Here is a 14,385-nt window from a genome sequence, read left to right on the forward strand (position 1 = left end):
GGGAGTGCAAGACCAGCCTGGGCAACTTGGCAAAACCCTGTCTCCACCAAAGTATAAAAAGCTAGCCTGGGTGTGGTGGCGCCTGCCTGTACTGCCAGCTACTCGGGAGGTTGAAGTGGAAGGATCATTTGAGCCTGGGAGGCGAAGGCTGCAGTGAGGTGAGTTAACGCCACTGCACTCAAGCCTGGGTGACAGAGTGAGACCGCATCTCAATTAAAAGAAGAAACACTAAAAATTTTCACTGAGAATATAAAAGAACTGAATAGAGACTTACAAAATGTCTAAATGATGTTTCAATATGGTAAAACTGTACATTCAATCCAAATGAATTTAGGAATTTAATGCGATTGCAATCAAAATCTCAAAGAGTTTTTCCCCCCGCAGATGTTGACAAAACAATGTAAAAGTTTATCTAGAGAATTGAGTACTTAAGGAACCATCACAAAAGAAGAATGAGAGGGAATGTCCACTGCCAGACACCAAAATGTGTTCTAAGGTGAAAGTGTTAAAACAGCATGTTGCTAGTGCCACTCCAGGCAAAATCCTCAAGTGCTCTAAGGGCTTGGGCAAGTACCTTGCTCTAAGATAGGCCTGACTTTGTGAGCTGCCTAAAGGCATGAAAATTCACAATATTCAAACACACTTCTGACAAAAACCAAAACAAGATCAAAAACACATCTGGAGCCCTGAAATGGGGTAGAGGGACCCAGTTTATGATCCTTGATACAATAAACAGAATAGAAAATCCAGAAAGAGTCTCAAGTTTCTATAGGAATGCATTATATGCTATTATGGCATATCCTAGTGGGGAAAGTGTAGATTATGCCACAAATGGTGCTGGGATAACTAGCTAATTATTTGGAAAAAAGAAACACATATAGAAATCAAATTCCAGATGGGTTTATTTAAATGGGAAATTAAATGTTCAATGTGAAAATTCATTATGTAGCAGGATATTCAATGGGAATGATACTTTTCTGTTTTTTTTGCCAGCGGTGAGAGACCTGCCAGAACACAGCCTTGATCTCGCAAGTCATATGTGAGTCTCTGAAGACTTTACAAGTCTAATTTGCAAGTTTAAATTCCAACCCAAAGTGTAGAGAGTCTTCATTTCCTTGCATCCTCACTGCTGTGAACTGAATCTGTGCCCCACCTCAAAATTCATATGTTGAAACCCTGTCTTAGTCCGTTTTCGTGCTGCTGATAAAGACATATCCAAGTCTGAAAAGAAAAAGAGGTTTAATTGGACTTACAGTTCCACATGGCTGGGAGGCCTGAGTCATGGCGGGAGGCGACAGGCACTTCTTACATGGTGGCGGCAGGAGAAAATGAAAGGGAAGCAAGAGTGGAAACTCCTGATAAACCCATCAGATCTGCTGAGACTTATTCACTATCAGGAGAATAGCACAGGAAAGACCGGCCGCCACAATTCAATTACCTCTGCCTGGGTCCCTCTCATGACATGTGGGAATTCTGGGAGATACAATTCAAGTTGAGATTTGAATGGGGACACAGACAAACCATATCAAACCCTAATCTCCAATATAATTGTACTTGGATATAGAGCCTTTGGGATGTATTAGCTCCTAAGGGTGGTACCCTCATGATAGCTTTAGTGCCCTTTTAACAAAAGAGACAGCTTGCTTTCTCTCTCTTTGCTCTCTGCCATGTGAGGGAGCAACAGGAAGACAGCCATCTGCAAACCAGCAAGCTGACTTTCAGCAGATGCTGCTTCTCCTGGCACCTTGATCTTGGACTTCCTGGCCTCTAGAACTATGAGAAAGAAATGTTTAAGATTTCCAGTCTGCAAACCAGCAAATGGGCCCTCACCAGACACTGCCTGTCCTGGCACCTTGATCTTGGACTTCTCAGCCTCCAGAAATGTGAGAAAGAAATGTTTTAAGTTTCCCAGTCTATGAGAATTGGTTAGAACAGAACAAACTGACTAAGACACTCACTAACATGCTATATTACCAATCTCTTAAATTTTGCCAGTCTGATAGGTGAAGTTACTCATCTGTATACAGCCATTTCTTCTTCTGTGAGTCTCCTGTTCATGTTTCATGCACATTTTAAACATCAAGTTGCTTTGCATTTTTATTGATTTATAGAAGGTCTTTATGTATTCTGGAAAGTAATCCTGTATTTTTCATGCTTACTGCTACTCATCCTGATACTTTTGAGTGGATTGGTTGGACCCTGATTGGATGCAGCAAGGGACAGGAAGGCAACTCAGGCAGCAATCCATGGCAGGCTGACCAATAGCCAGTCACACAGGCAGATTCACCAAGTCAGCAGAAGAATGAGCTTTCCCTCCTTCTAGGCTTGGGATTCTCCAACAGCAGAGATGGCACTAAACAGGAGATGTGGGCAATATTTGGTCTGTTTACCCTGTGACTACATCATTGGCAGATAGATACAACAGACCTGCAGTCCCCAAGAATGTTTTGAAATTTTTTTTTTTTGAGACAGGGTCCTGCTCTGTTGCCCAGGCTGGAGTGCAGTGGTATGATCACGGCTCATGCAGCCTCAACCTCCCAGGCCCAAGCAATCCTCCCACCTCAGCCTCCTGGGTAGCTGGGACTGCAGGTGTGCACCACCACACCTGGCTAAGTTTCGTATTTTTTCTTTTTGAGATGGAGTCTCGCTCTGTCACACCCAGGCTGGAGTGCAGTGGCATGATCTAGGCTCACTGCCACCTCTACCTCCCAGGTTCAAGTGATTCTCCTGCCTCAGCCTCCTGAGTAGCTGGGACTACAGGCGCATGCCACTACGCCCGGCTAATTTTTTGTATTTTTTTTTGTAGAGACAGGGTTTCACCATGTCAGCCAGGATGGTTTCGATCTCCTGATCTCGTGATCTGCCCACCTCGGCCTCCCAAAGTGCTGGGATTACAGGCTTGAGCCACCGTGCCAGGCCCAGTTTTGTATTTTTATAGAGGTGTGTTTCGCCATGTTGCCCAGGCTGCTCTTGAACTTCTGGGCTCAAACCATCTGCCCACCTGGGCCTCCCAAAGTGCTGAAATGACAGGCATGAGCCACTGTGCCTGGCCATCCCAAGAATGTTTGGAGTGTTCAGGGTCAGTGCAGACTCTTGTTAACTCCCTAAGTTCATCCCATTATAAGTTCACCCCTGGACATTGCACAAACGCTTCTCAAATTCCTCCCAGATCTTACTTGCCTCATTTGCATGTGGTTTATGGTATTGGCGACACCAGGGTCCTAGAATGAAGGTAATCTGTAACAATAGCTTCACGGTTCCATGTGCTGGAATAGTAATTGCATTCTAGGCTCAGCCATGCTTGTGGTTACACAAACATCAACACTTTGCAACCTCCTGCTCCTTATCTTGTGTGTCTGTCAAGCATCTCCTCAGAGTTCATTGACTTCAGTGATTTGATGTCTACTAACTAACCCGAGATGCTTCCCTCCTCTCATAAATAGTTTTACTGTATGGGCCGAATGCAGTGCAGTGTCTCACACCTGTAATCCTAGCACTTTGGGTGGCCGAGGGGGACGGACCACCTGAGGTCAAGAGTTGGAGACCAGCCCGGCCAACATGGTGAAATGGTGCCTCTACGAAAAATACAGAAATTAGCTGTGCGTGGTGGCAGGCGCCTTTAATCCGAGCTTCTCCGGAGGCTGAGACAAGAGAATTGCTTGAACTTGGGAGGTGGAGGTTGCAGTGAGCCGAGATTGAGCCACTGCATTTCAGCCTGGGGAATGGGACAAGATCCTTGTCTCAAATAAATAAATAAATAAAATAAAATAAAATAAAATAAAATAAAATAAAATAAAATAAAATAAAATAAAGTGCCAGGGGAGGTGGCTCACGCCTGTAATCCCAGCACTTTGGGAGGCCGAGGCGGATGGATCACGAGGTCGGGAGATCAAGACCATCCTGACTAACATGGTGAAACCCCGTTTCTGCTAAAAATACAAAAAATTAGCCGAGCATGGTGGCCTGTGCCTGTAGTCCCAGCTACTTGGGAGGCTGAGGCAGGAGAATGGCATGAACACAGGAGGTGGAGCTTGCAGTGAGCCGAGATTGCGCCACTGCACTCCAGCCTGGGTGACAGAGCAAGACTCCATCTCAAAAACAAACAAAGAAACACAAAGATTCAGCATTATTTTCCAGGGTTAATAGATTTGTTCAAATAACTAAAACCGCATTAAATAAAAATGTCATTGGACAACAAATAAGCAATCCAGACCAATATGGTCACAGTCGTTGTGAAGATGAGAAAACTTCATCTTTATTGCATTTTCCCAGGTAGCGCAGTGCACTCACTGTCCTCTTTGAAACACACAGCTCCTGTCCTCCTTTCAAACACATGTCCTCTTTAAAGTAACATACAAACCTTTCAATACAAGCTAAAAAATTACGTCTGAATTCTCACAGTTCAATAACAAGCAAACACTCAACATCAAATAAAAATTTATTTCTACAAGACTTTCGGGGAAATGCCACCTAGCTATAAATATAATAGATATATTATGTAACTACTCTAGGTCATAACAGTGCTCCCTTCAGCAGCACATGTAATAACAGATAAAAAGATTTAAAAATAAAACATTTAGGATAAAAAGAATCCTCTCTTACAAATGAAAACAGAATTATATCTATGTGTATATAATAGGTGTAACACCCATCACACAACTTCATAAGAACAGTGTCTTTTAAAAAATACTTGTATTTCTAAACTAGTTAAATAAATGTAGTAATAATGCCATGCCCATCATTTTCAAAATAAACAAATAAACTGTATAGTATATATTGGACATGTTAGTATATATGGAAGGCGTGTTAAAAATCACAACTGAATTCTCACAATTCAGTAACCAACAGTAAACAGAAAATAAACATTTCTATTTACAAGAATGTAGGGGAACTACCACCTAGCTATAAATATAATGGATATATTAGGTCAGTATCATAGATAACAAGAGTGCTCGCTTCAGGAGCACATTTAATAATAGATGAAACGATTTAAAGAGAAAACATTGACGATAAAAAGAATCCTCTCTTAAAAATGAAAACTAAATTATATTTATGTGTATATAACAACCGTCAGAGAACTCTATAGGAACAGCATGTTTTCAAAACTACAAAAACCCCAAACTATTTTAAATCAACCTAGTAATAATTCTATGGCCAACATTTGAAAAATAAACCAATAAAATGTACAGTATCTATTAAACTATCTCTTAAAATCCTATGGCAGTAATTTCATATTTTACAAAGAATTCCGTGACAATCTGAGTGCCCACGCTGTGCCTTCAAATGCTCTGGACTGTGGCAACCAAGTCCATAGGAAACAGGAACTCCAGCTTCCAGCCCAGGGGAGGCTGGGATTCAGCAACGTGAAAAGGGAGGTTTTGCCGCAGGAAGGGGTGGAACCAGAAACACCCCTGGTTTCTCACTTTCCCTCCACTGCCTCCTAGAAATACCTCCATGGCTCCTAGGAGGAAAACCTGGTCACTCTATTTTGCCCCTTCTAGAAGAGTCCAGCTTCTTGTAGATGATCTGCACAGGAGGCTCCTCTCTCCCTTCCTGGCGTCTGGCATTAGCGTCGCGATAAACTTCCTGCTGAAAATTCCCATCTCCCCTGGGCCCAGTGTTCTGGAAGTGAGAGAGAGGATGTCACACTTCAAGGAGGGAGATCTCTAGATAGGAAGGTTATTCCCATCCCACGTCAATCCTAACTAGAGTTCAGAGCAATATATAAATCCGATTTTATCTCTAACCCTTTATTGTCAACCCTGATTCTGAACCATCAGTTTTGATTCTGGTACTCACACTTTGGTGAGCTTGACTCCAAAAATCACTTAATATACCCCAGGTTAGCCCCAGTGATCTGCTTCATAGCAAGGACTTTGGGTGGGTCCACCCAGGGAGTAGAGCACCCTTGGAGGACATGGCTTTGGACTTCATCACACTTGGTGCCCTTTATATTGCTTAAGATCTAAACTTTTAACCATGCTACAAACATGTCTAACGCGACAACCTCAGGAACCAGCAGACCAGACTCCTAATCCCCAACCTTAATCTCTCATGTTTTAGTCTAATGCTCGGTCCTAAATGTGGTTAGCGGCACAAGATGTCAACCAAATCTTCACCGAATCCTTTCCCCAAATCAGTAACTCAAGTGTATCAACCATAATGCACCTCCCTGGACCTAGGTAGTATTCTCATTTTTGAGAAAGAGTGTCACTCTGTCGTCCCGGCTGGAGTGCAGTGGCAGAATCACAGCTCACTGCAGCCCCGACCTCCGGGGCTCTGCTGTTCCTTCCGCCTCAGGCTCCTGAGTAGTGGGGACTAGAGGCGCCCACCAGGACGCCCGGCTCAGTTTTGTATTTTTGTGGAGATGGGGTGTCGCCATGTTGACCAGGCTTGAAGCCGGATCAAGCAGTTGAGTTCCTTGGATTTTCTTATAGATGAGAATATTCTGCCTTTACCCTGGAGGATACACACGTACCTTCCCTCAGGCCGATGACCTCAGGCCTCCATGTCCCCGGAGCTCTAGGAAATGAGGGTGCGATCTCGGGCCCACACCCAGTGCTCTGGGTCATAAGCCTGGATCTGGAAAAACACACACCACTTGAGAAGCCAGGGATTCCCCAGGAAGACCCCTCTCTGCCCTCCTCCAGCCTCCAATCCACCCCATCCCTCCCCACCCCCACCTCCTCATATGGCCCCACCTACCTCCTCCATCTCCTCTGGGGAAACCCACGTCCTCCAGCGCATGGAACAGAGGAGCTGGTATCGAAGCTTATGGAACAAGGGTCGCTGGGAGTAGTTCTTCCCGTAGAGGAAGGAGAAGATGTCTTGTTTCGGGGCCTGGTTGTCCTCCTCCATGTCACTGGCCAGGTAGCTGGGGAGAGAGATCAGGTTGCTGCTCAGGGGCCCCACCAGGAGGGACCCCTGCCTGAGGGCAGCCTCTCAGAGAGGAGGGCAGGGGACCTTCCTCAGCTCAGCACCAACAGCCGCCCTGCAGAGAGCCCTGCCTTCCTCAGGAGGCCCCGCTGGACAGAGACCTGCTAAGGGCGCCTCTCACACCTTCAGGAAGGAGATGATCCAAGTGGTGGCTGGGAGTGGTGGCTCTTGCTTGGAATCCCAGCACTTTGGGAGTCCAGGCAGGAGAATCACTGGAGGCCAGGAGTTAGGGACCAGTCTGGGTAATATGGCAAGACCCCCTCTGAATTTAAAAACAACCCAAGTCTTATCCTAAGGATGTGTCCTGCCATCCTTATACAAGACAGATGGCGTCACCTCATCCTGGTCCCCACCCCTGTTCCTCCCACACCCTCCTTCCTTGTCATGTATGCACACACCTGTCTTCCCCCGTGCATCATAAGTGCCCCCAAGGACAGGAACTGACTGGTGTGCTTCTGTAAATCATCTCTCACCTACCAAAAGGCCACTAGAGGGCTTTGTTTATCTTGGTGCATTAATTCAACAAGCATTGCTGTGAACTCTCCCTTCCCATCCTTCCTATTCCCTGGCACATATGATGAACTTCATAAGGTTTTGTTGAATAAATGAATACATGAATGAATGAAGGAAAGAAGGATTTATCTTATAGGCAAATGCCATATGAATTATTCCATAGAGTCAATATAACATGAGCACTTGCAAAATGAAAAGAATTGTGCTGAGTGTTTCAGGAATACTTTGATATTTTGGCTGATTGGGTGGCTCATGTCTATAATACCAGCACTCTGAGAGGCTGAGGTGAGAACCCAGGAGTTCCAGAACAGCCTGGGTGACATAGCAAAACGTCATCTCTACTAAAAATCATAAAAACTGGCTAGATGTGGTGGCATGCACCGGTAGTCCCAGCTACTCAGGAGGCTGAGGTGGGAGCATCACTAGAGCCTAGGAGATGGAGGCTGCGGTGAGCTATGATCTGGCTACTGCAGTCCAGCCTGAGGGACAGAGCAAGTCTCTGTCCGGTAAAGATAAAAACAAAAACTTTGATATTTTGACAAGACCCTGCCTTCAACAGGGGTCTACTCTGATGGGTTTGGGGAAAAGGAGGGCAGATAAACGAATCCAAAATGTCACATTATCCTAGGATGTCGCTAAAGTGCTGTGGGCGTGCAGAAGCTGGAAGATCAGGGGAGGCATCGCAAAGGCTGTGGGGTTGAACTGACTTTAAGGAATGGGTCATTCCCTTCAGATCCACATGTGTGCAGGACACCCAGACAGAAAACACAAAATCAAAATGGAGTGGAGGGCATTTGGAAGGAGTGGCGAAAGCAAACAAGGAAACATGAAGATGGTGGGCAGGTTTGGTGGTAGAAGGACTGCAGAGAGGGTTGAATTCGCCTGGTGGACCCGGGCCTCCATTTAGAGACAAATCAGCTAAGGAGGTTGTTCAGGTGGGCAGTGAAAGGGGGGGGGTGGGAGCTGTGCTTTGGAAAGCTATTCAGGCAGCACTAGGAAGCCCCCTGGCTTGGGGCAGGACTCGCAGGAAGGCCCAGCAGGGAGTATTTGATGATGGATCTGTGTTATGTGAGGATGACCTGAATTTCTGCCTCTGTCATGGGAACCTGGAGAAGGAGGATGGAAAATTGCATTTGGTGTTGATATGGGAAGGAGAGAGACGAGAGAACCAGAAATGGCTGCTTGCTTGGGGAGCAGGGTCATGTCCACAGCTTTCCTTTCCCCTTAGGACGGGTTTATGTTTCCTTTTGTTTGATTCTACTATTTGTCAACTGCATTTGTGTTTGTTTTTAGAAAGAACAGACTAAGAACACCATAGTATAATCTTATCGTTTTTATATACAGAGTAAAGAGGAGAAATAGGGTAAAAAAATAGATGGAAGGTTGGAATCCCACTTTGTCCACTGTCCCAGGGTGTTGGATATTGACAGGTGGGAAGAAGCAAACTACTCACAGAGCCAGGAAGAAATGAATGCGTTGGTATTGCCATGAGAAGAGGCCGGCACGGCTAAAATACGCTATGACCATAGCCAGGAGATGCTGATGGAGAGAAGGGAGTAGAGAGAGAGAAAGGTTGGTCACATCCTGGAAGAGGAAGATGGTGGAGAGAAGGGAACAGGGGCTGGGGCGCGGTTGTCTATCACAGAAGGAACCTCAGTGTTGGGTGACTATGCTCATTGGGGGCTTGCGGGTGGAGAGTGTTGAAAGTCAGCTGCAAATCCGGGAAGTCGGAGGGAGGGAGGTCTGTGATGCTCCCATGATGATGAGCTCCAATGGGATCACTGGAGGGAGAGTGTCTAGGGCTGCTAATGTCAGGAGGGTCTTGGTGAGCTGGGGCAAAGGACTGTCCCAAAGATCTGAGAGGATAGGGGTCAGGAGTTTCAAGACTGGCCCAGGGCCTGGATTCCAAAGGACCCTGTGCAGAGGCAGGGGCCACCCATCAACTATGCAACAGGCTACCAGAGCCCCGAGGGAGATGCTGACAAATTATGAGAAGACCTAGAATAGCTGGGGGCGGTGACTCACGCCTGGAGTCCCAGCTATTGGAGAGGCCGAGGCGGGAGGATCACTTGAGCCCAGGAGGCTGAGGCTGCAGTGAGCTATGATGGCAACACTGCATTCCAGCCTGGGCAACAGAACGAGACCCTGTTTCTGACAAAATAAAAATCAAAACATGGGCGCCCAAGAGTATGGAATCAGCAGGTGGGAGATGGTAGAGGGAGAGAGGAGAGAAACTGTGGGTTTAGACGCTGCACCCTTCCCCAGGACGTGTGTTAAAGCAGGAACACAGTTGAGTGGAGAACAACCTTACCTTGTCTGACACCCTCAGGTCTTTGTCCCAGGCCAGGAATTTTTGAACGACAGGATCCCCTGTGAAAAGAGAGCCTGTGTCAGGGTGAGAAGTGGAACAGGGTTGCCGTGGGAGCAACAGAGCAGAGAGGAGAACTGTGTCCCTCTGGGGGAAGTCTCAGGATTGTGGCCAAGGCTTAGGTGGATGGGAGAGGAGAGAAGGACTTTCACTGGGCAAGGAGGGACGCTCCCGCTCTGAGATTCCCCTGAGGAGAGGCCGAAGGAGGCCTTTGGTGTCAGAGTCTACAGGATGAAGAGCTGTGAATAAGCCATGATGTCCTCCCATCAGACAGGAAGGGACCACCGCAGAAGTCATAATAGAATTCCCATCATTGCTTCCTGAGACAGTCACAGCTGGGTGTGCCCATGGCCTTGTTATCCCCCTCCACGGATGGAGACACTTAAGTTTAGAAAAGTCATCAAGAGACATAGAGTTTCAGAGGGTACAGCTGAAACCAAGCTCTCTTTTATCTTTTATTTTATTTTATTTTATTTTATTTATTTTATGACAGGGTCTTTCCTTGTCAACCAGGCTGGAGTGCAGTGGTGCAATCATAGCTCATTGCAACTTCAAACTCCTGAGTTCAAGAGATCCTCCCGCCTCAGCCTCCCAAAGCACCAAGGTCTCAGGCATGAGCCACTGCACCTGGCCAGAAACCAAGCTTTCTTATTTCCAGTGCAGACCTTTATTAAGACTAGCCTAATCCTCTATGTCCTGAGCCTCCTCCTCCTGCATGGAGCGCTCACCCCCCAGGAGGGCATATTCTTCTTATTGGGAAAGTGTGATTATTGAAAGATTCCACTTTTTTAAAAGAACAGGGTTGGAGGTGCTTTTTGGGGTATCCTCCTACCAAGGAGCCTGTTGAAGGCCTCGTGGTGCTCAGGGAGCACGGAGGATGCTCGCTTTCGCTTCAGCTTCATCTTGAGCCCACACAGCGTCTCCACCACCCAGGTGTCCTCGGGCTCAGGGGCGCGCTCCAACTCCAGCTCCTCCTCCAGCTCCTCCTCGGATTCGTCTGACCATTCGCTCTTCCTTTTCAGGCCAAGGGATTGAGGCTGGGGGCTGGGATCTATCCAAGGGGCTGAGTGAAGAAACCAGGCCGTGGTGTCATGTTTCCGCCATTGATCACCTTAGAGGCCCCGACCCAGGAACCTCAAACTACTCTTCCATCCTCCCAAGCCTCGCAGACTGTCAGCTTCTCCAAGCCATGTTTCCACCTTTCTCCTTTGCTGATCCCCATCTGCCTCTCCCTCACCTCCCCATTCTTCCAGCTCTCTGTCCTCAAAACATTTCCTCATTACAGATAAGAACTTTCAATTGGAGAAAAATGGAAACCTTCCCTTGAGCTCTGTCTGCTCTCTGTCTCTCTCTCTCTTTTTTTTTTTTGAGATGGAGTCTCCCTCTTGTTGCCCAGACTGGAGTGCAGTGGCACAATCTTGGTTCACTGCAACCTCCGCCTTCTGGGTTCAAATGATTCTCCTGCCTCAGCCTCTTGAGTAGCTGGGACTACAGGCACGCACCACCATGCCCAACTCACTTTTGTATTTTTGGTAGAGACAGGGTTTCATCGTGTTAACCAGGATGGTCTCGATCTTCTGACCTCGTGATCCGTCCGCCTCGGCCTTCCTCTCTCATCTTTTGAGCACATGTCCTGACCCCCTTCATTGCTCCCCAGACTTTCTTTCCACGTGGCCATGCTTGGCCCCATTCCCTGCACCCTCCTTCCCCGATCCCTGGCTTCCTGAGTCCGTCGTTTCTTTCCCACACACCCTACTCAGGTGCTTCAGATTCCCAGTAACTGGCCCCCTTCCCTCTCCTCAGTCAATCATCTCCTATCGCTGCTCCCTCCAGTCACCTCACCTGATGGTCCTGGCACTTCATCATCCACCACCACCTCGGGGGACCGCACCGTTGTGCTAGGCTGGGGGCTCTCCTCCTCAAACGGGGGGCGCGCTTGACCACTGGCCATAATCTCTCCCAAACACTTTGTTTCTGTCCACAAAACCTAGTCCCTGTTCTGTCCAAAGCCTTCTTCCAGACTCCGTTAGGGCCCAGAAGAGTCCGTTTCTCTTCTAGAGGCTCGAGAGAAGTTAGGAGTGAAGAGCAGTTTTGAGAAGTTGCTGTTGTCCACCTGAACTCCCAAGCAACCAGAGTCCGCTCCCTCCAATCAGGAAAGTCGGAATCTCTGATGTCATCGGTCGTTCCAAGCTGGCAACTAGTTTGAAGAAAAACACATGTAACTGCCAGACTGATCTCTTTTCTTGGAGATCCGGGGTGAATGGTATCTCCTGGCAATGTCCCAACCTCTGAGCATTGTCCAAAAGCATCCTCAGGGTCTCCACATTCCTCTTTTCCCTGTCCCAGCAGAGGCTGTGTCCTCTCCACTCTAAACTTGAGGGGGTGTTGGGCTCTCTTCCCCGCCTCTCCTTCCCATTTCAGAGTCTAGTCTGGTGAGAGAGGGAGGAAGGTGGAAGGAAATTTAGGGTAAGCAGAATGATGAGACCTTCCAAGAGTGAGATTAACATATACAGGAGATCCTGGGTAAATTGACTTGTTGAATGGAGATGTTAAGTGGAAGTACTCAATGTGGCAAAGCTTTTTTGCTGAATGTTTACTGATATTCACTATCCTGGATCCTATAGTAGGGGAACACGCATCCTTTGCTCTCAGGCATCTTTGAGTCCAAGAGACATTTTGAGGAATGAAAATCACAGGAGACTGTCCGTGGGTTCGTACAGATTTTCAATGGTGTCCACAAGTTCAGGGCATCCATGGATCACCTAAAGCCTGCCCCTCCAGTTCAGCTAAGGAACTCTGGTCTATATATCAACTATTACAACATATCCATTTCACTTGACCCCAAAATTTTCCTACTATTTATGTATTTTATGAATAAAATATCCTGTGTATAAAAAGACTAAGGGGAAAAATCTCAGCCAGGCCCAGGGGCTCCTGCTCATAATCCCCCTCCTTTGGGAGGCCAAGGCAGGAGCGTCACTTGAGGTTAGGAGTTCAAGATTAGTCTGGGCAACATAGCAAAACGTCATCTCTACAAAATATAAACAAAGTAATCAGGAATCGTGGCACACACCTGTGGTCCCAGTACTTGGGAGGCTGAGGCAGGAGGATTGCTTCAGCCCAGGTATTTGAGGCTGCAGTGAGCTATGATTGCACCACTGCACACCAGCCTGGAGGACAGAGTGAGACTCAGTCTCAAAAATATTTTTTTCGGAAAAAATAAAAATGTAAGAGCTGGATACTATCTCAGATACCATCCAAAGAACCTGTGAGTTCTGGCACAGCTTCCTAATGGGCTCCTAGGAGTCTCTCGCTGATGGGAAAGGCACAACTGAATGAGGAGGCAGATCCCATCGCTGTGGAAGTCCAATTGTTCGGAAACTCTGCTTACGTTGAGTGCACCTTCGCATTCATGATGCTTTCAACCATCAGAACTGGTTGGATCCTTTGACAACAAAGCAGAAAATCATCTTTCTCTCCTATTTAATAGGCTTTCAAACATTAGAAGATCAATATTCTGTTGCCTTTAAAATTTCTCTTCTGTACCACGTAAAGTTCTGATTAATCACTCTTCAAGCCAGTTTTGCATATTCCTCTGTCTTCTAGGCACCTTCTGTAGACAGGCTACAATAAGGCAGCCATCTTCAATTATGTCAATACATTGTCCAAAAATGAGCTAAACAGTTCAGGTTTCATCTGATATGTTCAGGGAAAAGCAAAACTATCACTTCTCCCCTTCTCTTTTCCTTCAGTGATGCAGGTTAATACAACAATGGCTGTAGCTATGCACCAAAGATATCATTCGAGTGAAACAGAAGGGCTTTATTGGCTGGCATGGTGGCTCCTGCCTGTCATCCCTACACTTTGGGAGGCCAAGGCTGGAGAATCACTTGAACCCAGGAGTTGGAGACGAGTCTGAGTAACGTTGTGAGACTCCGTCTCTCCAAAACAATTTAAAATTAGCCTGGTGTGGTGGCACACACCTGTAGTCCCAGCTAGTTCGGAGGCTGAGTTTGGAGGAGAAGAAGTGCTTTGCAAATACCAGCCTTTCAGCCTAAGGATCTCAACTAGGAACATTAAGATAGAGATGCCAGGACTCAGCCCCACAGATTCGAATTCCAAAGGACTGAGGTGGGGGCTGATTTAACTTCATCATTGGAGTCCATTCAGATTTGGAACTCTCTGGGTGGGGCAGCGCAATAGAGATCCCAAAGAAAGCAAAATCACTCTCAAATGAAATGAGCAGGAAAGATTTTTTGAGCGAGGTAAGTAAGACCCGGGCCTCCCATGGGAGGGCTGTCACCAGGCTTTGTATCCTTGGCTTAGTGGGAACGTTTGAAGCAGCCTCCAAGGCCCCTGTATGCTGGTCGACAAGCCCCCTAACATTGGCTCACAACTGGAATTCCAGCACTTTGGGAGGCCAAGGCAGGAGGATTGCTTGAGCGCAGGAGTGCAAGACCAGCCTGGGCAACTTGGCGAAACCCTGTCTCCACCAAAGTATAAAAAACTAGCCTGGGTGTGGTGGCGCCTGCCTGTACTGCCAGCTACTCGGGAGGTTGAAGTGGGAG

General features: G+C 47.0%; 1 protein-coding gene across 3 annotated transcripts; it reads right to left on the reverse strand.

Annotated features, from left to right (window-relative positions):
• Nucleotides 1-1,143: 1,143 nt before the first annotated feature.
• Nucleotides 1,144-11,937, reverse strand: LOC134757583 (speedy protein E4-like). 3 transcript variants are annotated; one of them, XR_010131708.1, is made up of 8 exons: nt 11,660-11,937; nt 10,650-10,880; nt 9,761-9,819; nt 8,903-8,988; nt 6,706-6,874; nt 6,479-6,582; nt 5,451-5,622; nt 1,144-1,221 (listed from the first exon to the last, which is right to left on the reverse strand). XR_010131708.1 is itself a non-coding variant. In XM_063700620.1 (7 exons), exons 1-6 carry the CDS (start codon nt 11,766-11,768, stop codon nt 6,523-6,525), a joined length of 714 nt encoding a protein of 237 aa, XP_063556690.1. In that variant the 5' UTR covers nt 11,769-11,937; the 3' UTR covers nt 1,147-1,221; nt 6,479-6,522. The 3 variants fall into 3 exon arrangements, 2 of the variants coding, with proteins under 2 accessions (XP_063556690.1, XP_063556689.1); XM_063700620.1 differs by lacking the exon at nt 5,451-5,622 and having other exon boundaries at nt 1,147-1,221; XM_063700619.1 differs by lacking the exon at nt 1,144-1,221 and having other exon boundaries at nt 4,807-5,622.
• Nucleotides 11,938-14,385: the final 2,448 nt, after the last annotated feature.

This window comes from Gorilla gorilla, chromosome 19 (genome assembly GCF_029281585.2).
Source record: "Gorilla gorilla gorilla isolate KB3781 chromosome 19, NHGRI_mGorGor1-v2.1_pri, whole genome shotgun sequence".
Taxonomy (NCBI): Eukaryota; Metazoa; Chordata; class Mammalia; order Primates; family Hominidae; genus Gorilla; species Gorilla gorilla.